The 14,606-nt window shown below is 39.9% G+C and overlaps 1 protein-coding gene across 5 annotated transcripts in view; it reads left to right on the top strand.

The window, feature by feature from the left end:
• Positions 1–13,840, top strand: part of NHS (NHS actin remodeling regulator) — a 247,781-nt gene extending 233,941 nt beyond the window's left edge. For all 5 annotated transcript variants that reach the window (XM_082220852.1, XM_082220851.1, XM_082220854.1 and 2 more), the window contains 4 exons: positions 2,423–2,554; positions 3,824–6,799; positions 7,206–7,332; positions 8,675–13,840. In XM_082220852.1, coding sequence (XP_082076978.1) covers positions 2,423–2,554; positions 3,824–6,799; positions 7,206–7,332; positions 8,675–9,311 — 3,872 coding nt within the window. In that variant the 3' untranslated portion in view covers positions 9,312–13,840. The remainder of the gene's footprint in view (positions 1–2,422; positions 2,555–3,823; positions 6,800–7,205; positions 7,333–8,674) is intronic.
• Positions 13,841–14,606: the final 766 nt, after the last annotated feature.

Raw genomic sequence — 14,606 nt, 5'->3', positions numbered from 1 at the left:
GGGATCCAAGGTACGACTGTACTCTGTATTTTATTTCTTACTAGATGGGGAAGTAGTTTTGAGGGGCTGATTCTGAATGGAGAAATGGCTTGCAAAAAGGAATTACACACAAACCACTACCATGCCATCTCACTTTTAGTTGGATTTTGATCTTGCCTAGTTGAATTTTTGACACTTTTATCTGAATAGTGATCCCAGCGTCATATAACTGCTCTTGAAATTTAGCTAACATTGAAATTTAGCTAACATTGCCCCCTGCCTCTCCACCATTTCAAATCAGTTTGTCACATGGCATAGTGAGTAGGTTATTATTTGAGATTAATAAGTCTAAAACCACTTTGAGTTCACAAAGATAGTTTTGCTGCTATTTGGATGCTGGCCAATGTGCTTAGGATTAGGGCACAAATTTCACTTTTGAAAGCTCCAAGAAATGCTGTGGCTTTTTTCTGTGATAAAAATAGGTTCACAATGACACCAAATTAAAAACTTGTAATAAAATCTGTTTCCAGTGTCCAAGCTATTAGAGATTATTCTGTTCAGTTGTTGTAGATATCACTAAAAGTTTCCAAACAACAGAAGTGCCAGAACATCTTGAAAAGTTCAGAACCCCTCCCAATGCATTAACACTTGTTCTAAAATAATGAAAGGCAGTAGGGTGTCGTAGTGCTTTTGTTCAATATTAAAGATTTCTGTTCACTTATTGCAGTGGTGTTGGTGATGGTTGGAATATAGGATTTTTGTTTGGGGTCTCCTGTAGTAGATTTCAAGAAGAACTTTTACAAGAAAGTTACTTTTTGGTGTTTTACATTTGTATGTAATGTACTCTGTATGTGTATGTCTGTGTATAATTATGGTTGATATAATTATACAGAATTGAAAGTACAGGTTTTTGAATCAAGATTTTTGGTTTTTATTCCCTTCCTCTCTACTTTTAGTTCATATTGTTGCCTTTCAAATTACACCATGAGAACCTTCATGTTTAGCTACTGCCCCGATACATTTGTTCAGAAGGGATCCTTGCCAAGTTATAACTCTTTGATGAAAGGAAATCTACTGTAACATCAGATGGTTTATTATTACTAAATGGAAACACAATGTTTAATTTGTAAATGAATTTTTAGCCAGATGAATAGCTGACAGGGTTTTCAGATTTGTTTCTAAAATTTAGTCTCCAATAACAAGTGAAAAACAAATTATTTATACTCATAACACATTTTTTAAAAAATAATTTGAATCTCCTTCAGTAATGCTTTTTTCCAGTTTTTTGCATGTTATCTGTGTCAGTTAAGAAGCAGGTAACAAGAAAGCTCCCTGCCAGTCAAAGCAGATAGTATTGGGTTGGAGGGACAAATAGTCTGACTTACCTAGCTTTTAGGTGGAGGACACTGTTCTTATTTGTTGCTAATCTCTTCCCAGATTAATTAGGGAAATACTATGTACCATGGAGCAATATATACTAGATATCATTTGCATTAGAAGTGATGAAGAAGAAAGCTTGTAATATAAGAAGACTGCTCCTTTTTAGAATCTTACTTTTAGTTCACACTTTGCAAATGCCCTTTGCAACGACGATGTCTTGCATCTGGAAACATTCACCCTGTTCTTCATGTGTTGACAACGTAAGGGTGTTGGGAGAAAGGGACATGTAGGAATCTATACAGCGAACAGGAAGTCAGACAGGACAACCTTACAAGGTAAAAACAGATATGTGATGTAATGACACGTAAGTGATATGGCTGCTCTGTAATGACAGTATCAGCATTAGTTTAGGAATTCAGCTCAATTAAACACTGGTGGTAATTACTCATTACCAATCTAATTTACAGTTACCGGACCATGAAATCAGTGTGAACATTTAGATATGTCTCGACATTAACAATGTTCTCTAAGGACTGATATAGGGAAAACTTAGTTGCATCCTGCTCTTGAGCAATCATTATTCTGAAACATGCGGTATAATAAGATAGGCTGGACTCAGGTTTTTGCAACTGCCCCTTCGCTTCCCCACAATTTCATTGCAATGTAAGCATTAAAATAAAAAGTACAGCTGCCCAATTTCTGATCATCTTGAATGCTACTTTTCATTTCACAAATGTCAGTGCCTGTATATCCATAATAAATGGACAAACCATTACAGTAAATGTTCCTTGCTAATGAGAGTGCCTAACTTTCCCTGCATCCCTTTCATTCCCCTCTCCTACCTTTTGTAACTTTTGGCAACGCAGGCTGCTCAGAGGGAACAGGGATCATAGAAGCAACGCTGTGGTACACGGTGATTTTTTTCCATGAGAGTTGTACAAGGTCTGCCTTATATTTATTTGCAGGCACAATCCAAAGTGCTCACATGACCTCCACTGTCTTCCAGTCATAACAATTTGTTTACTATTTCCAAAAGCTAATGAGACCTATTTATGGGTTGCAGGAGTTGGTTTTGACAGAGAGGCTAGTATACGCTGCTCTCTTGTTCACTCACAATCCGTACTACAGCGGAGACGGAAATTGAGAAGGAGGAAAACCATCTCTGGCATCCCCAGAAGAGTCCAACAAGAAATAGGTGTAGTATCAATAAAACTCTTCGCTAGATAGCATTCTTAACTGCCTTAATTGCAGCAATAGCCTGCCTTCCAAACTGCTTTCCAAGGAACACTTCAACTTCAATGATGGTGGAGTTTCAAATCTAATGCGTTTGGGTATTGCTATTTTTTGTTTTGTCTTTTTTATTATTATTAAATACTGCCAGCCAAACTATATTACTTATTACAGCCTTCAGTCTTGATGCACAGTAGGCCTTACTGAGTAATATAGATATACGTGTCCAGCCCTTATTGTTTAAGTGTAATGAGTTGCTTAATTTTTGTTGTATTCTTTTATTTTTGTTTGTTTTGATACCCATAGTGTGTACATAAAAAGTAACTAGATTCAGTGAAAGTTTATTCTTGTAGCCAAGGGACCCATAAGGTAAAGCAGTGACAAATGATATGATGCAACGTGATGATGAACTGTCCCTGATTTTATACAGAAGACCAATTGAATATTTATGCCTGATAGCTCTCAACGTTTGAAAACTTTCCCAAATATTTTTCCTCTTTTCACGTTTGTCTCCTTGACCTTTTTAAAAAGAATTGTAACGATAACATACATAAGATGTGTTGACTTGGCTCTTTTCTATACAAATGTTAAGTCAGTGGTAATCAGGGTCAAGTCCACTGGACCTAAGAAGCATAGACTTTTTCTACTGGCTGCATACACACCATACATTTAAAGCACATGAATTTCCCCGAAGAATCCCAGGAACTATAGTTTGTTAAGGGTGCTATGTGTTGTAGTTCCTTTCTTTGGAGGGATCTGTGAGCTTTAAATGTCCTTTAAATGTAAGGTGTGTACACAGCTCACATCTGTTGTACAATGACAATGAATTGAAGATTCAAGCTATCGTAATATAATAAATACTCAGAATTTAGATAAGGGTGGTTTGCTTGCTCCCTTGCATTTTGTACTTCTCAAAGGAAAAGCCACCAAGGAGGGGGATGACTTGGAGTGATGAGTTTGGCACTCCTGATGCAAATTGCTTGTTCTAATAGACACCCCCCCCCCCGGAAGCAGCTTTCCCTGTTGAACAAGGGATATAATGTTTAAGCACATCTGCTTGAACCCTCTCATTTGGCCCATAGCAAATCCTTTTTCTTCATGTTAGTTACTGTTGTTGAAAGGCTTGGGCAGGGAGGAGAAAAACCCTATGTGATGCATTTTTAAGGCCAATGTAAGGGACATAGCTTGTCAGCCAACTGAAATGGTGCCTCACAGAGTTTTGTGTGTGTCCTAGATTCTGACGAATCACCCGTAGCAAGAGAGCGGAATGTGATTGTGCATGCAAATCCAGACTTCTCTAATAACGTCAACAGGAGGTCAGGTACCAGAGACTCTGAGTGCCAGACAGAAGAAATCCTTATTGCTGCCCCATCCCGGAGAAGAATTCGAGCTCAGAGGGGTCAGAGCGTAGTAGCCTCCCTGTCTCACTCAGCTGGCAACATACTGGTGCTGACAGACAATGGTGATCCCATGTTTACAACATCAGTAAGCAACCGCGTCAGATCTAGGAGTCTTCCTCGTGAAGGTGCTAGAGCCAATGAAGGGGACCACAACTCTGGTGCCAAAATGTCAGCATACGATGCAGAACACTTTCTAGCAAGCCAAGAAAGGATCTCCACAAAGAGTAAAGATGTCATCAATACCCAGTGTTCACAAGAACACCATCCCATAGGTCTAACTTGTTCTCAGCATCTTCATAGTCCAGACTGTAATTCAAATGAGAGGGGGAGGTCAAGGTTGTCAAGGATGGCAGATTCTGGAAGCTGTGATATTTCATCAAACTCTGATACCTTTGGAAGTCCCATTCACTCCATCTCCACAGCTGGGGTTCTTCTTAGCAGTCACATGGACCAGAAAGATGATCACCAGTCATCCAGTGGGAACTGGAGTGGAAGCAGCTCAACATGTCCTTCCCAAACATCTGAAACAATTCCTCCTGCTGCCTCTCCCCCACTGACTGGTTCTTCACACTGTGATTCAGAATTATCCCTGAACATTGCCCCTAATGCCAATGAAGATTCTAGTGTCTTCATAACCGAACACTACAGTGATCAGCTAGATAAGGTTAGAGGACACAGGACAAGTTCTTTCACTTCCACTGTAGCGGATCTACTTGATGACCCTAATAACAGCAACACGAGTGACAGTGAATGGAATTTCTTGCATCACCACCACGATGCATCCTGCCGCCAGGATTTCAGCCCTGAACGCCCCAAGACAGACAGTCTGGGATGTCCAAGTTTTACAAGCATGGCCACATACGATAGTTTTATAGAGAAGACACCATCTGACAAAGCAGACAGTAGCTCACACTTTTCAGTTGACACTGAAGGCTATTATACCTCCATGCACTTTGACTGTGGTCTCAAGGGAACTAAAAGTTATATTTGTAACTATGCAGCTGTGGGTTCCGAGAGTGGCCAGAATGCAAGCGTTGCTTCCAATCTCACTAACTGCACCTGGCAGGATTACGTAAACCATAGGAGGCAAGGAAAGCAGAGCATCTCTCTAAAGAAACCAAAGGCAAAGCCAGCCCCACCAAAACGCAGTTCGTCTTTAAGGAAATCTGACAGCAGCATAGATCTTCCTGAGAAGAAAGAACCAAAGATAAGCAGTGGGCAGCAGCACATGCCTCACACTTCCAGGGAAATGAAGCTGCCCCTCGAGTTTTCAAACACACCTTCGAGAGCAGAAAACACTAGTCTGCCAAGCAAGCAGGAACACGCCTGGGATAATCAGGAGGAGAGCGGATTAAAAGACCCTCCATTTGACACCATGGACATCCCATCCTTTAAAGACGAAGGTGCTGAACAATCTCACTATGCAGATCTCTGGCTTTTAAATGACTTGAAATCGAATGACCCTTATAGGTCTTTATCCAATTCTAGCACTGCTACGGGTACTACAGTCATAGAATGCATAAAGTCGCCAGAAAGTTCTGAATCACAAACGTCACAGTCTGGATCAAGAGCCACCACTCCCTCCCTCCCTTCTGTTGAGAACGAGTTCAAATTGGCTTCCCCAGAAAAGTTGGCTGGCTTAGCTTCTCCTTCAAGTGGTTACTCAAGTCAGTCTGAAACACCAACATCATCTTTTCCCACAGCTTTCTTTTCTGGGCCCTTATCCCCAGGGGGGAGTAAAAGAAAGCCAAAAGTACCAGAAAGGAAGTCCTCATTACAACAGCCTTCTTCTAAAGATGGCAGCGTATCTCTAAACAAAGATCTAGAACTTCCAGTTATACCTCCTACTCATCTTGACCTAAGTGCTCTTCATAATGTCTTGAATAAACCATATGCTCACAGACACCAACTACATGCTTTTAATTACAATAAACCAAGTATGGTAGAAGAAGCACTGAACTCCAATCCTCCACAAGCCCTTGCAATCACACCTTCAGTTCTGAAGTCTGTACATCTTCGATCCATTAATAAGCCTGAAGAAGTGAAACAAAAAGATCATACAGAGCTCCATGTTCAAGGAAACACTTTATTGGTTACTGCCATTTCTGGTAAAATGAAGCCACATGTAAGCAAGAAGCAAATATCACGACAATACTCCATGGAAGAGGCCATTGTGTCCTATGTTGATGTATCTCCAGTACAGATAACCCCAGAACAACTTCACATGGCTAACAGTTTGTCTTTCAGTGAAAAGAATACCTGCAAACAGATGGTGACCTCAGGAAATGTGGGTGCTCCAACAGCTAAATATGTAACAGATCCAATGCATCGGGTTCATGATTTTTTACTAGAGAGTACGCTAAGTAAAGCCTGTGGCAGTTCTGCTGAACAATTTCCACAAGGCTCAGATGACCTTTCAAGCAATTCTATTGGGAAAAGAACCACATATGGATCAGAGCAGGAGAGGAGTCTTGACCTTGTGCAGCTTCAGCAAGAATTACCTGCATACCGTGAACAAAAGTTGGAATACGAACCTATACGTGAAACTATGTCCCAGTCTGGCCCCGCAGGTGGGGGAACAGACATTAGTCATCAGCTAAAGCATCGGCTTGATCCAAGTCAACATGATGACAAAGTGCCTGGGAATATCAGCTATGAATCAGAGATCTCAACTGTAGATTCACTCAGTGAAAAATCATCTGAGCAGGAAAACGAAATTGTGTCAGGTATTCCAACCAAAAGTGCCTCTGATGAGAGTGACAGCGGAGCAGCTGAGTCACAAAGGACCCCAGATGATGATGTCTTAAAAGGTACATTCGTAACTATTTTTGTTCTGTTTGAGTGAGATGGCTTTCTGTGGTGGCAGTTCACAGAGATCAGCCAGCTGACAGCTCCATTTATTTTAATGGAGCTTTGCCAATACTTTTCAGCAGAGAGAGAGAAAACCTACCATGCTTTGCAGAAATATATATATGTGTAGGAATGAATTTGCATTACTTTTTATTTCAGTTCAGCTGTGAAAAGAGCAGTAACCCTTTACAACTAAGCATTATTTTGACAGATCATCCAATATTTAGACTAGATTGTCTAGTGCCTGTCATTATACTAGCAGCTCCATTAATTACTGAGCAAGTAGATTACATTAACCAGCTCTATTGTAACGTGTGGGAAAGTGTTTGATTAAGTCTCAGTAGGTCTTCTCTTTTTGTTTTGAAGAATCTTCCCCAAGTGATGATTCCATATTCTCACCCTTAAGTGAAGATTCTCAAACTGAAGCAGAAGAAGCTTTTGTGTCTCCAAATAAGCCTCGAACAACAGAGGATCTATTTGCAGTTATTCACCGGTAAGCTCATTTTAGGGTTATTAAAAACAGCAAATGTGCTATTTTCATGGCAATAGGAATAGACCTAAAGTGAATCAATCAACTATTCAGAGCAGCGGTGATAAACTACTAGCTTTGAAATGTGGATTCTTCAATCCACTGCACAGGAATGTTTGTAATGGTCTTCATGATATGCCTCATTTATGTCTTTCTAGTTGTCATTCATGAGCAACAACCTTGTTACTGGGAGTTAAACTGAGGACAGGGTGAAGGAAAAATTGGATCAACAGGTCCAAGTAGCAGTCAAGAGAGGAAACAGGAATGGGAGAGGTGGACTTTCCAAACCTGGTGCAGACATAGCGGGTTTGCAATAAAACCTCTTCCAGCTGCTGTTAAGAACCTGCTCTGAAGACTACATGAGGGCTGTGTAAATGCATGGACATATGCACGTATATGCAGTGCTTTTTTCTGGGTGGGACGCAGGGGTACGCATACCCCTAAACAATTTGTGAATCTAAGTTTGGCTTCATTGAGGGGCAGTATTTCAATAGGAGTAGGAAAATGAGAGTATACCTAAACATTTTTTTAGGGGGAAAAGCACTGCATATATGTATGAAATCTGCAATAGCACTGCTAGGTCTCCCCGCCCCCTACTTGTTTTTGAGGCGGGACAGAAATTATTTTCAGATTCCTATGTTGGTCAGAAGCTCATCCCCCTCTCTACTGAAAGGAGGACAGGGATCTGTGTGAAGCCTGACCCTTGGAATCATAGTCATCACCCTTGTGATTTCTGAGCCTGTTAGGCATTGCTCACCTATACAGTGGTCCCCCGCAAGACGAATGCCTCGCAAGACGGAAAACCTGCTAGACGAAAGGGTTTTCCGTTTTTGAGCTGCTTCGCAAGACGATTTTCCCTATGGGCTTGCTTTGCAAGACGAAAACATCTTGCGAGTGTTCCGATTTTTTTTCGCTCCCCCCCTTTTTCTAAGCCGCTAATAGACTTTTAGCCACTAATCCGCTAAGCCTTTAATAGCCGCTAAGCCTTTAATAGCCGCTAAACCGCTAATAGCGCTAATCCGCTAATAGGGTTGCTTCGCAAGACGAAAAAACCGCTAGACGGAGAGACTCGCGGAACGGATTAATTTCGTCTTGCGAGGCACCACTGTATTTGTTTCTCCTGTAAATGCACAGATGCAGAAGCCATTATACTGTATTGGTAAATATATTAATATAGTTCAGTTTTATAGAGGACACTGTTTACTGTCTATATAATTGCAAATATCTTGTGATCTTGCTCAGCAAAAACAGTATGAGATAGGTATCAAAGCTGTGAATATGATGGCTTCTTCCCTCCCCATTACAGCTCAAAAAGGAAAGTTCTTGGAAGAAAGGACTCTGGAGAGGTTTCTGCAAGGAACAGATTGAGAGCTTCATCTAGTACTAGCAGCGTGTCTTCTAGTGCCAGCAACACATCACCTGCGGCTTCAACTAATGTTCCCCCTACAACTGGTGCAGCAAGCCCAGCAAGCAGCCAGCGATCTCCTGGGCTTATTTACAGGAATGCCAAAAAGTCCAACACATCTAATGAAGAATTCAAACTGTTGCTCCTGAAAAAGGGCAGCCGGTCTGATTCTAGCTACAGGATGTCAGCCACAGAGATACTAAAGAGCCCTATTTCACCCAAATCTCCTGGAGAACTAATTGGGGATGCTCTTCAAAATGCTGATGAGTCTCCCCAAGCCTCATCAAGTGCCGAGGCATTAGCTCCTCTCTCTCCTTCCACTCCAAGAATGAATGCAGAAGGGATTTCCTCAAAAAGCTTTCCAACATCAGCATCTTCAAGAGTGGGGCGGTCACGGGCACCCCCGGCAGCCAGCAGTAGCCGCTACAGTGTCCGCTGCAGACTGTACAACACCCCGATGCAAGCCATTTCCGAAGGAGAGACTGAGAATTCCGACGGGAGTCCTCATGATGATCGATCTTCTCAGAGTTCCACATAGGCTACACCTGGGCCAGAGCACACTTCTGACTGTTAAATGGGAGGACTCTGCAATCACTTGGCTCACCTGACTATAAAAGGCCAATTCTGTAGCAGTCAAATATTATGCAGGGCAATATTGATGCTTGAAAATGCTAAGGGTTGCTTAAGAGACTGGGAGATGAGAAGATGATCTGTAGCTATTTATTACTTCACATTTTTCTATAAGTAGAAATTTACTAAATGGTTAACTTTCATTTCATTTGTCTTCATGTTTCTCATTGTCAATGTAGATTTACATTATCCAATTTTCAGAATTCCCTCTGCCCCTCCAAAGATGTCATTTAGGATCAAAAACATTACCTTCACTGTTGTGCTTCCCTAGGGAAAAAACATTAAATTGCTTGAGGAATTGGTATTTTTTTACATTAAAATGAACAGAAACAAAATTTAGAAGAAATGAACAAAACAGATGTACATATCCATATTTTTGATAAACATGTGTAAATAGAATTATCAGAGAGAAAATTGGTTGGTGGCAAACGATAACCTTGTTGAAAGACAAAAAAGGATTAAAAAAGGTACTGACTGTATTCTGTGAATACAATTTTAATATCAAACATAATTTACATATCTACCACTTGTAATTGAATAATGAAAGCCTCTAATACAAATTTAACCCTTTAATTTGGGAAAATCTGAATAAAATATTATTATAAGATTAATTTGATATTATCTGATCAATTTTCTTTCCAAAAGTGCTGTTCCAAACAAGCTAATTTCGAAGAGCAGCTTGTGGCAAGAGGCTTACTGGCAGGCACTACAAATACAAACTGTTTATAAACCAGATTTGCAGTTGAGGCTTCTCCCAACCCCCTGCCAAGAATCTAGAGAAGTGTAGTTAGTCAGATTGCAGTTGGTAAAATGAAAATAACATCAGTCTCTTAAATCAAGTTAATCCTATTGTCTCTTCCCAGACATCTTCCTCCCCATCGTATTTGGCAACCTATGGGGAGTGCAATTTATATAGCAAGGAAGGCTCACAAAGATAATTCCCTCGGTGTGACTTCCTTTGCATGTAAACAGCAAAATTCAGAAGCGTGGGGGGGGGGCAGGGACTTAGCAGTCCAAAGGTTGCCCACACATGCCATAGAGATTCGTAGCCCCATTACACAACTACAACTCCAGGATTTCTTGGGAGAAGCCACATCTGTTAAACGGATTTAAGGTTCTAGTGCCTCCATAACCATAACAACAAGAACAACAATTGTTCGGGTAAAAAGCACACTTTAAATAGGAAAATAAACACCTCCCCCTCTTCTAAATGCAAAATATGAGCTGTCAGACTTTACTCTGATGTCTGACACTTAATTTGAACAATGACTGTAAAGAGGGGGCAAGTATAAGGAAATGTTTTCATATTACTACTACTACTAGGCTGTTGGGTGACCTAGTCATAACCTGGTAACGTAAATCTTGAAACAAGATTAGTTTCATGTTCATAAAATAAATAACTATTAAGCATGCAACAAATGCTCTTGATTCATCAATAAAATTGTGTAACAACTTTTCAGTGAAGCTTTGTGCGGACAACATTCATGCTACCTAAATATTTAGAAAATGACACTGTGAAAAAAATAGCTGAGAAATAGGTGTATGTATGCATACTTTATATAGCTTACTAAACTTGGAATGGGGAAGCTCTTTGGTCTATTACGCCAGCCACATACAGCTCAGTTTCTTTTGGTCCTGGCTTTACCAGAAATGCTTAACAGGGTGGGAATATATAGTGGGTGGGGTGGAAAAGGAATCCAAGCAAATACTTTGAATAAATGAAGGCAGGGAAACAAAAGCTGGATTACTTGAAGTTACTTGAATTTTCTTGTCAGAAAACTAGGAGCAAAAACAAATTGATATGAGATCAAGTACAACAGGGGTTTTAAAAAACACACTCATATGCACAAAACAATGTCACTATTTTTAGAATAGAATATTTTCCATAGATGCATCAGTTTCCCCATTGCAATAGACTCCAAAATCAAATAGACATTCAGGCCCAGTTTTCTAAAATGCAGTCCATTGATATTAACTGTGGAATACAAATGCAGGAAGGTTTAGTGCTGAGGGCAGTTTTAAGGAGGAATGTGTTGTGCAGTACAGATTGAATCAAATGGCAGAATTAAGTTGATAGTCACTAGTAAGTCTACAAGTAAGTTGGCTTCAAGCAGAAATAAGTTTTACTAGGAATTTAGAAGGGGTGGAAAGCAGAGGGAGGATTACTTTTTAGTTTGCTCATAAGGATAAGCTTAAATATATTGTTTGTAGTTGAAATGATTGAGCAAAGAACAACATTCAAAATTAGTCACAAATTGTTGAAGTTCATCTTCATCAGGGGCACCTGAAAAATATACAAGGTTTTCTTTTTTTAGGTTTTCTTATAGTCCTCCAGTGTGGCAAAAGATGAATGGTAAGCATGTGTGTAAAAAGACTAGTGAGAACAGGATATCACTGGCCCAATTCTAAAATTTGCCATGCTGGCAAATAAAGAGTTAGGATGGGCCATCTGCACTTCTGAGCCAGTATGTTGTCACTAACTATGACAACATTCTGGCACACTGCAGAGATGTTATGGAGGTGGAGTAGGCAGATACGCTGGGGCAGACATTTAGGATCTGGACTGCTATAAGCAAAACCTAACCTAAATGTTTGGTAGGGATGTGTAATAGAGAGGTGTTAGTTAGTATTACAAGCAAGTCTAATGGTGCAATCCTATGCATGTTGTCTCAGAAGTAAGTCCCATAAAGTTAAATGGGACTTACTTCCAGGAAATGTATTCAGGATTGCAGCCTAATAGAGCTACTAAGCAAGCTCTAAAAAGTGGTCAAAAGCAAGTGAAGTAGAAAGCATTGGTGGGTTGACAAGATTCATGTAGTTTTTAAAAAAGTAAAGAACAATATAATAAATTTGATATGGGAGGCACAAGTGCCATTTGAGGCCATTCTCAATTACTGCCAGAGTACCCTTACAAACTCCTGATGCTAAGACAACTGAGTCTTAACTCTTGGTGCTAACAATGGAGCATCACCAACGGCATTGCTTCAGTGTCACAGGCAGAAATATCACCACAACGTGTTTAGGATCCAAGTGCCAAATTCATTTGTTTAAAAAATGCTAATGTGTTTTATAGCAAAACTGTTATAGAAAACAGCTGAATTGGTTTCTCCAAGATGTCAGTCTTGTAGGTGCCATCCACAGTGCATTGAGGCTGGCGAACGCCTCCATGGTGGATAACACTCCAAGGCATTTAATGATTTCGTATTGATACCACAGAGAGCTATATAAATATAGAGAGATATATTTAAAAAAGTACATGCAACTTGAATTAGAAGGCAGTGAAACACCTTCTTATGTAATGCTCACAAAACTATCATATAAAAAACTTATTTTGTTTACTCAAAAATCTATGACAAAGTTTTTCTATTTTCTATTTATCAGATTAAAAGCCCAAATGAATATGGATTGTAAATCCACTTTAAAATATATATATTGGCAAACAACCCCTGATTCAGCAATAGATGGTTGGCAAATGGAGCTCTGCTGCCCACAAGGGTTGCTCCCGTTAGAACTGAGGATGGGGCATAACTTTATGCACACAGTGATGCCCTTTCATTGACGTTAATGGGAATAACCAGCAATAGCTCCTTGCCTGTGTATGAGTGCATAGATCTCTGGACCAGGGTGACAAAATTTGGAGATAAAAACAACCTAAATCAGCAATCTTATGCACGCTTTCCTGAGAGCATGCCCCAATGAATGCAGTGGGACTTACTTCCAAGTAAACATGCATAGGATTGTGCTCACAAGTAGTGTCTTCAGAGCCCTCAAAACACATCCCATCTTGAAACAGGGTATAAACACATAAGTAATTTGTGAGCCAGCATTCCAACTTGCAATTATGTTGTTTGCACTGATGTTACAAGAATGGTTTTTGAAGTTATGCAGCTGTTTGTTTGATCTTTTCTTTCAATAACATTTTTTCTTTCCTATTTTAATATTGTGGCAGCATAGAGAATATGGATTAGCTGAAGCAAATAAAGCATATGTTTGCATTTGCCAAAGGTCACTGATAGAGTGCATTTGCTGCAATTGTGGCAGATTTAGAGAAATACTGTAGGTTATGACTTAAAAGTTTAAAAAAAAAACCAATTAAGAAGGTTACAGTGTAACTATTTTGGTACTATCACCAGTTCATGCTGGCAGAAGAGACAATGGTTTATGGACTTGCATCCATTTTGTATTTTTGTAATATTTGTAAATATGAACTTTTTAAATTGTTGCAAAGATGGTTTCTTTTGTAAAATGTTTTCAAAGTTTACATTAAATCCAAACCTTTGTATATTTTAGAGCTGTGCAACACTTTAAGTCTTGTATTTATTTTTAGTAAAAACAGTGACAGTTTCATTGTGAACCCCCTCTCTAAAATGTGTCAGAAAAGTTTGATTATCTAGGAAGTGTGTATAGAAATGGCAAATAAACGTGACTGCAATTAAACTGCTCCATTCTCTTCGCTTCACTGCAATCAATGCAAGAGCCGCACTGCTGGGTCAGCCCTAAAGGTCTGCCTGATCCAACATCCTCTTTCCTACCAAATGTCTCTGGGAAGCTCACAAACAGGGGCATGAAAGCAACAGTCGTTCCTTACAGTTGCTCCTTACCAGATTGTGCTTCAAATGTATGCCTCTTCGAAATCCGGAAGTGGACTACAGCTCTCCTGATCTATCACCAACGGTAAGTCATATAGTACAATCCTCTGTACTCTGTACTAAGCTCCATCCATTGAGTTCAGTGGGACTTACCGCCAAGTACATGACAACATGATTGCAGCAGACTCCTCCAAGGATTTGTCTAATCCCCTTTTAAAGCCACCTAAACTATAGGCCAGGGATAGCCAATGTGGTGTCCTCCAGATGTTAGACTACAACTCCCATCACCCCTTCCCATTGGTTATGCTGGCTGGGGCTGGTGGGTATTGTAGTCCAAAAACTTCTGGGGGAAACCACATTGGCTACTCTTGCTATAGGTCATCATAATCTACAGTGGTGCCTCGCGAGTTTTTTCGTCTAGCGAATTTTTCGTCTTGCGAAGCACGAAATCCCATAGGAATGCATTGAAATTCAATTAATGCGTTCCTATGGTCAAAAAAAGTCCAAACAAAGCCAAATTTGGTACAAGAAGAGTTTATTAAGTGCTCTTTAAAGTCACACATACTGTAAAGAGCATTTCAAAAACTGAAGGAGCAATAATTTAAGTTTCTAAA

This window comes from Podarcis vaucheri (genome assembly GCF_965113315.1).
Source record: "Podarcis vaucheri genome assembly, chromosome: 4".
NCBI classification, from domain to species: Eukaryota; Metazoa; Chordata; class Lepidosauria; order Squamata; family Lacertidae; genus Podarcis; species Podarcis vaucheri.
Note: the sequence above shows the minus strand (reverse complement) of the source record. Positions and strands in the feature narration are given on the sequence as shown.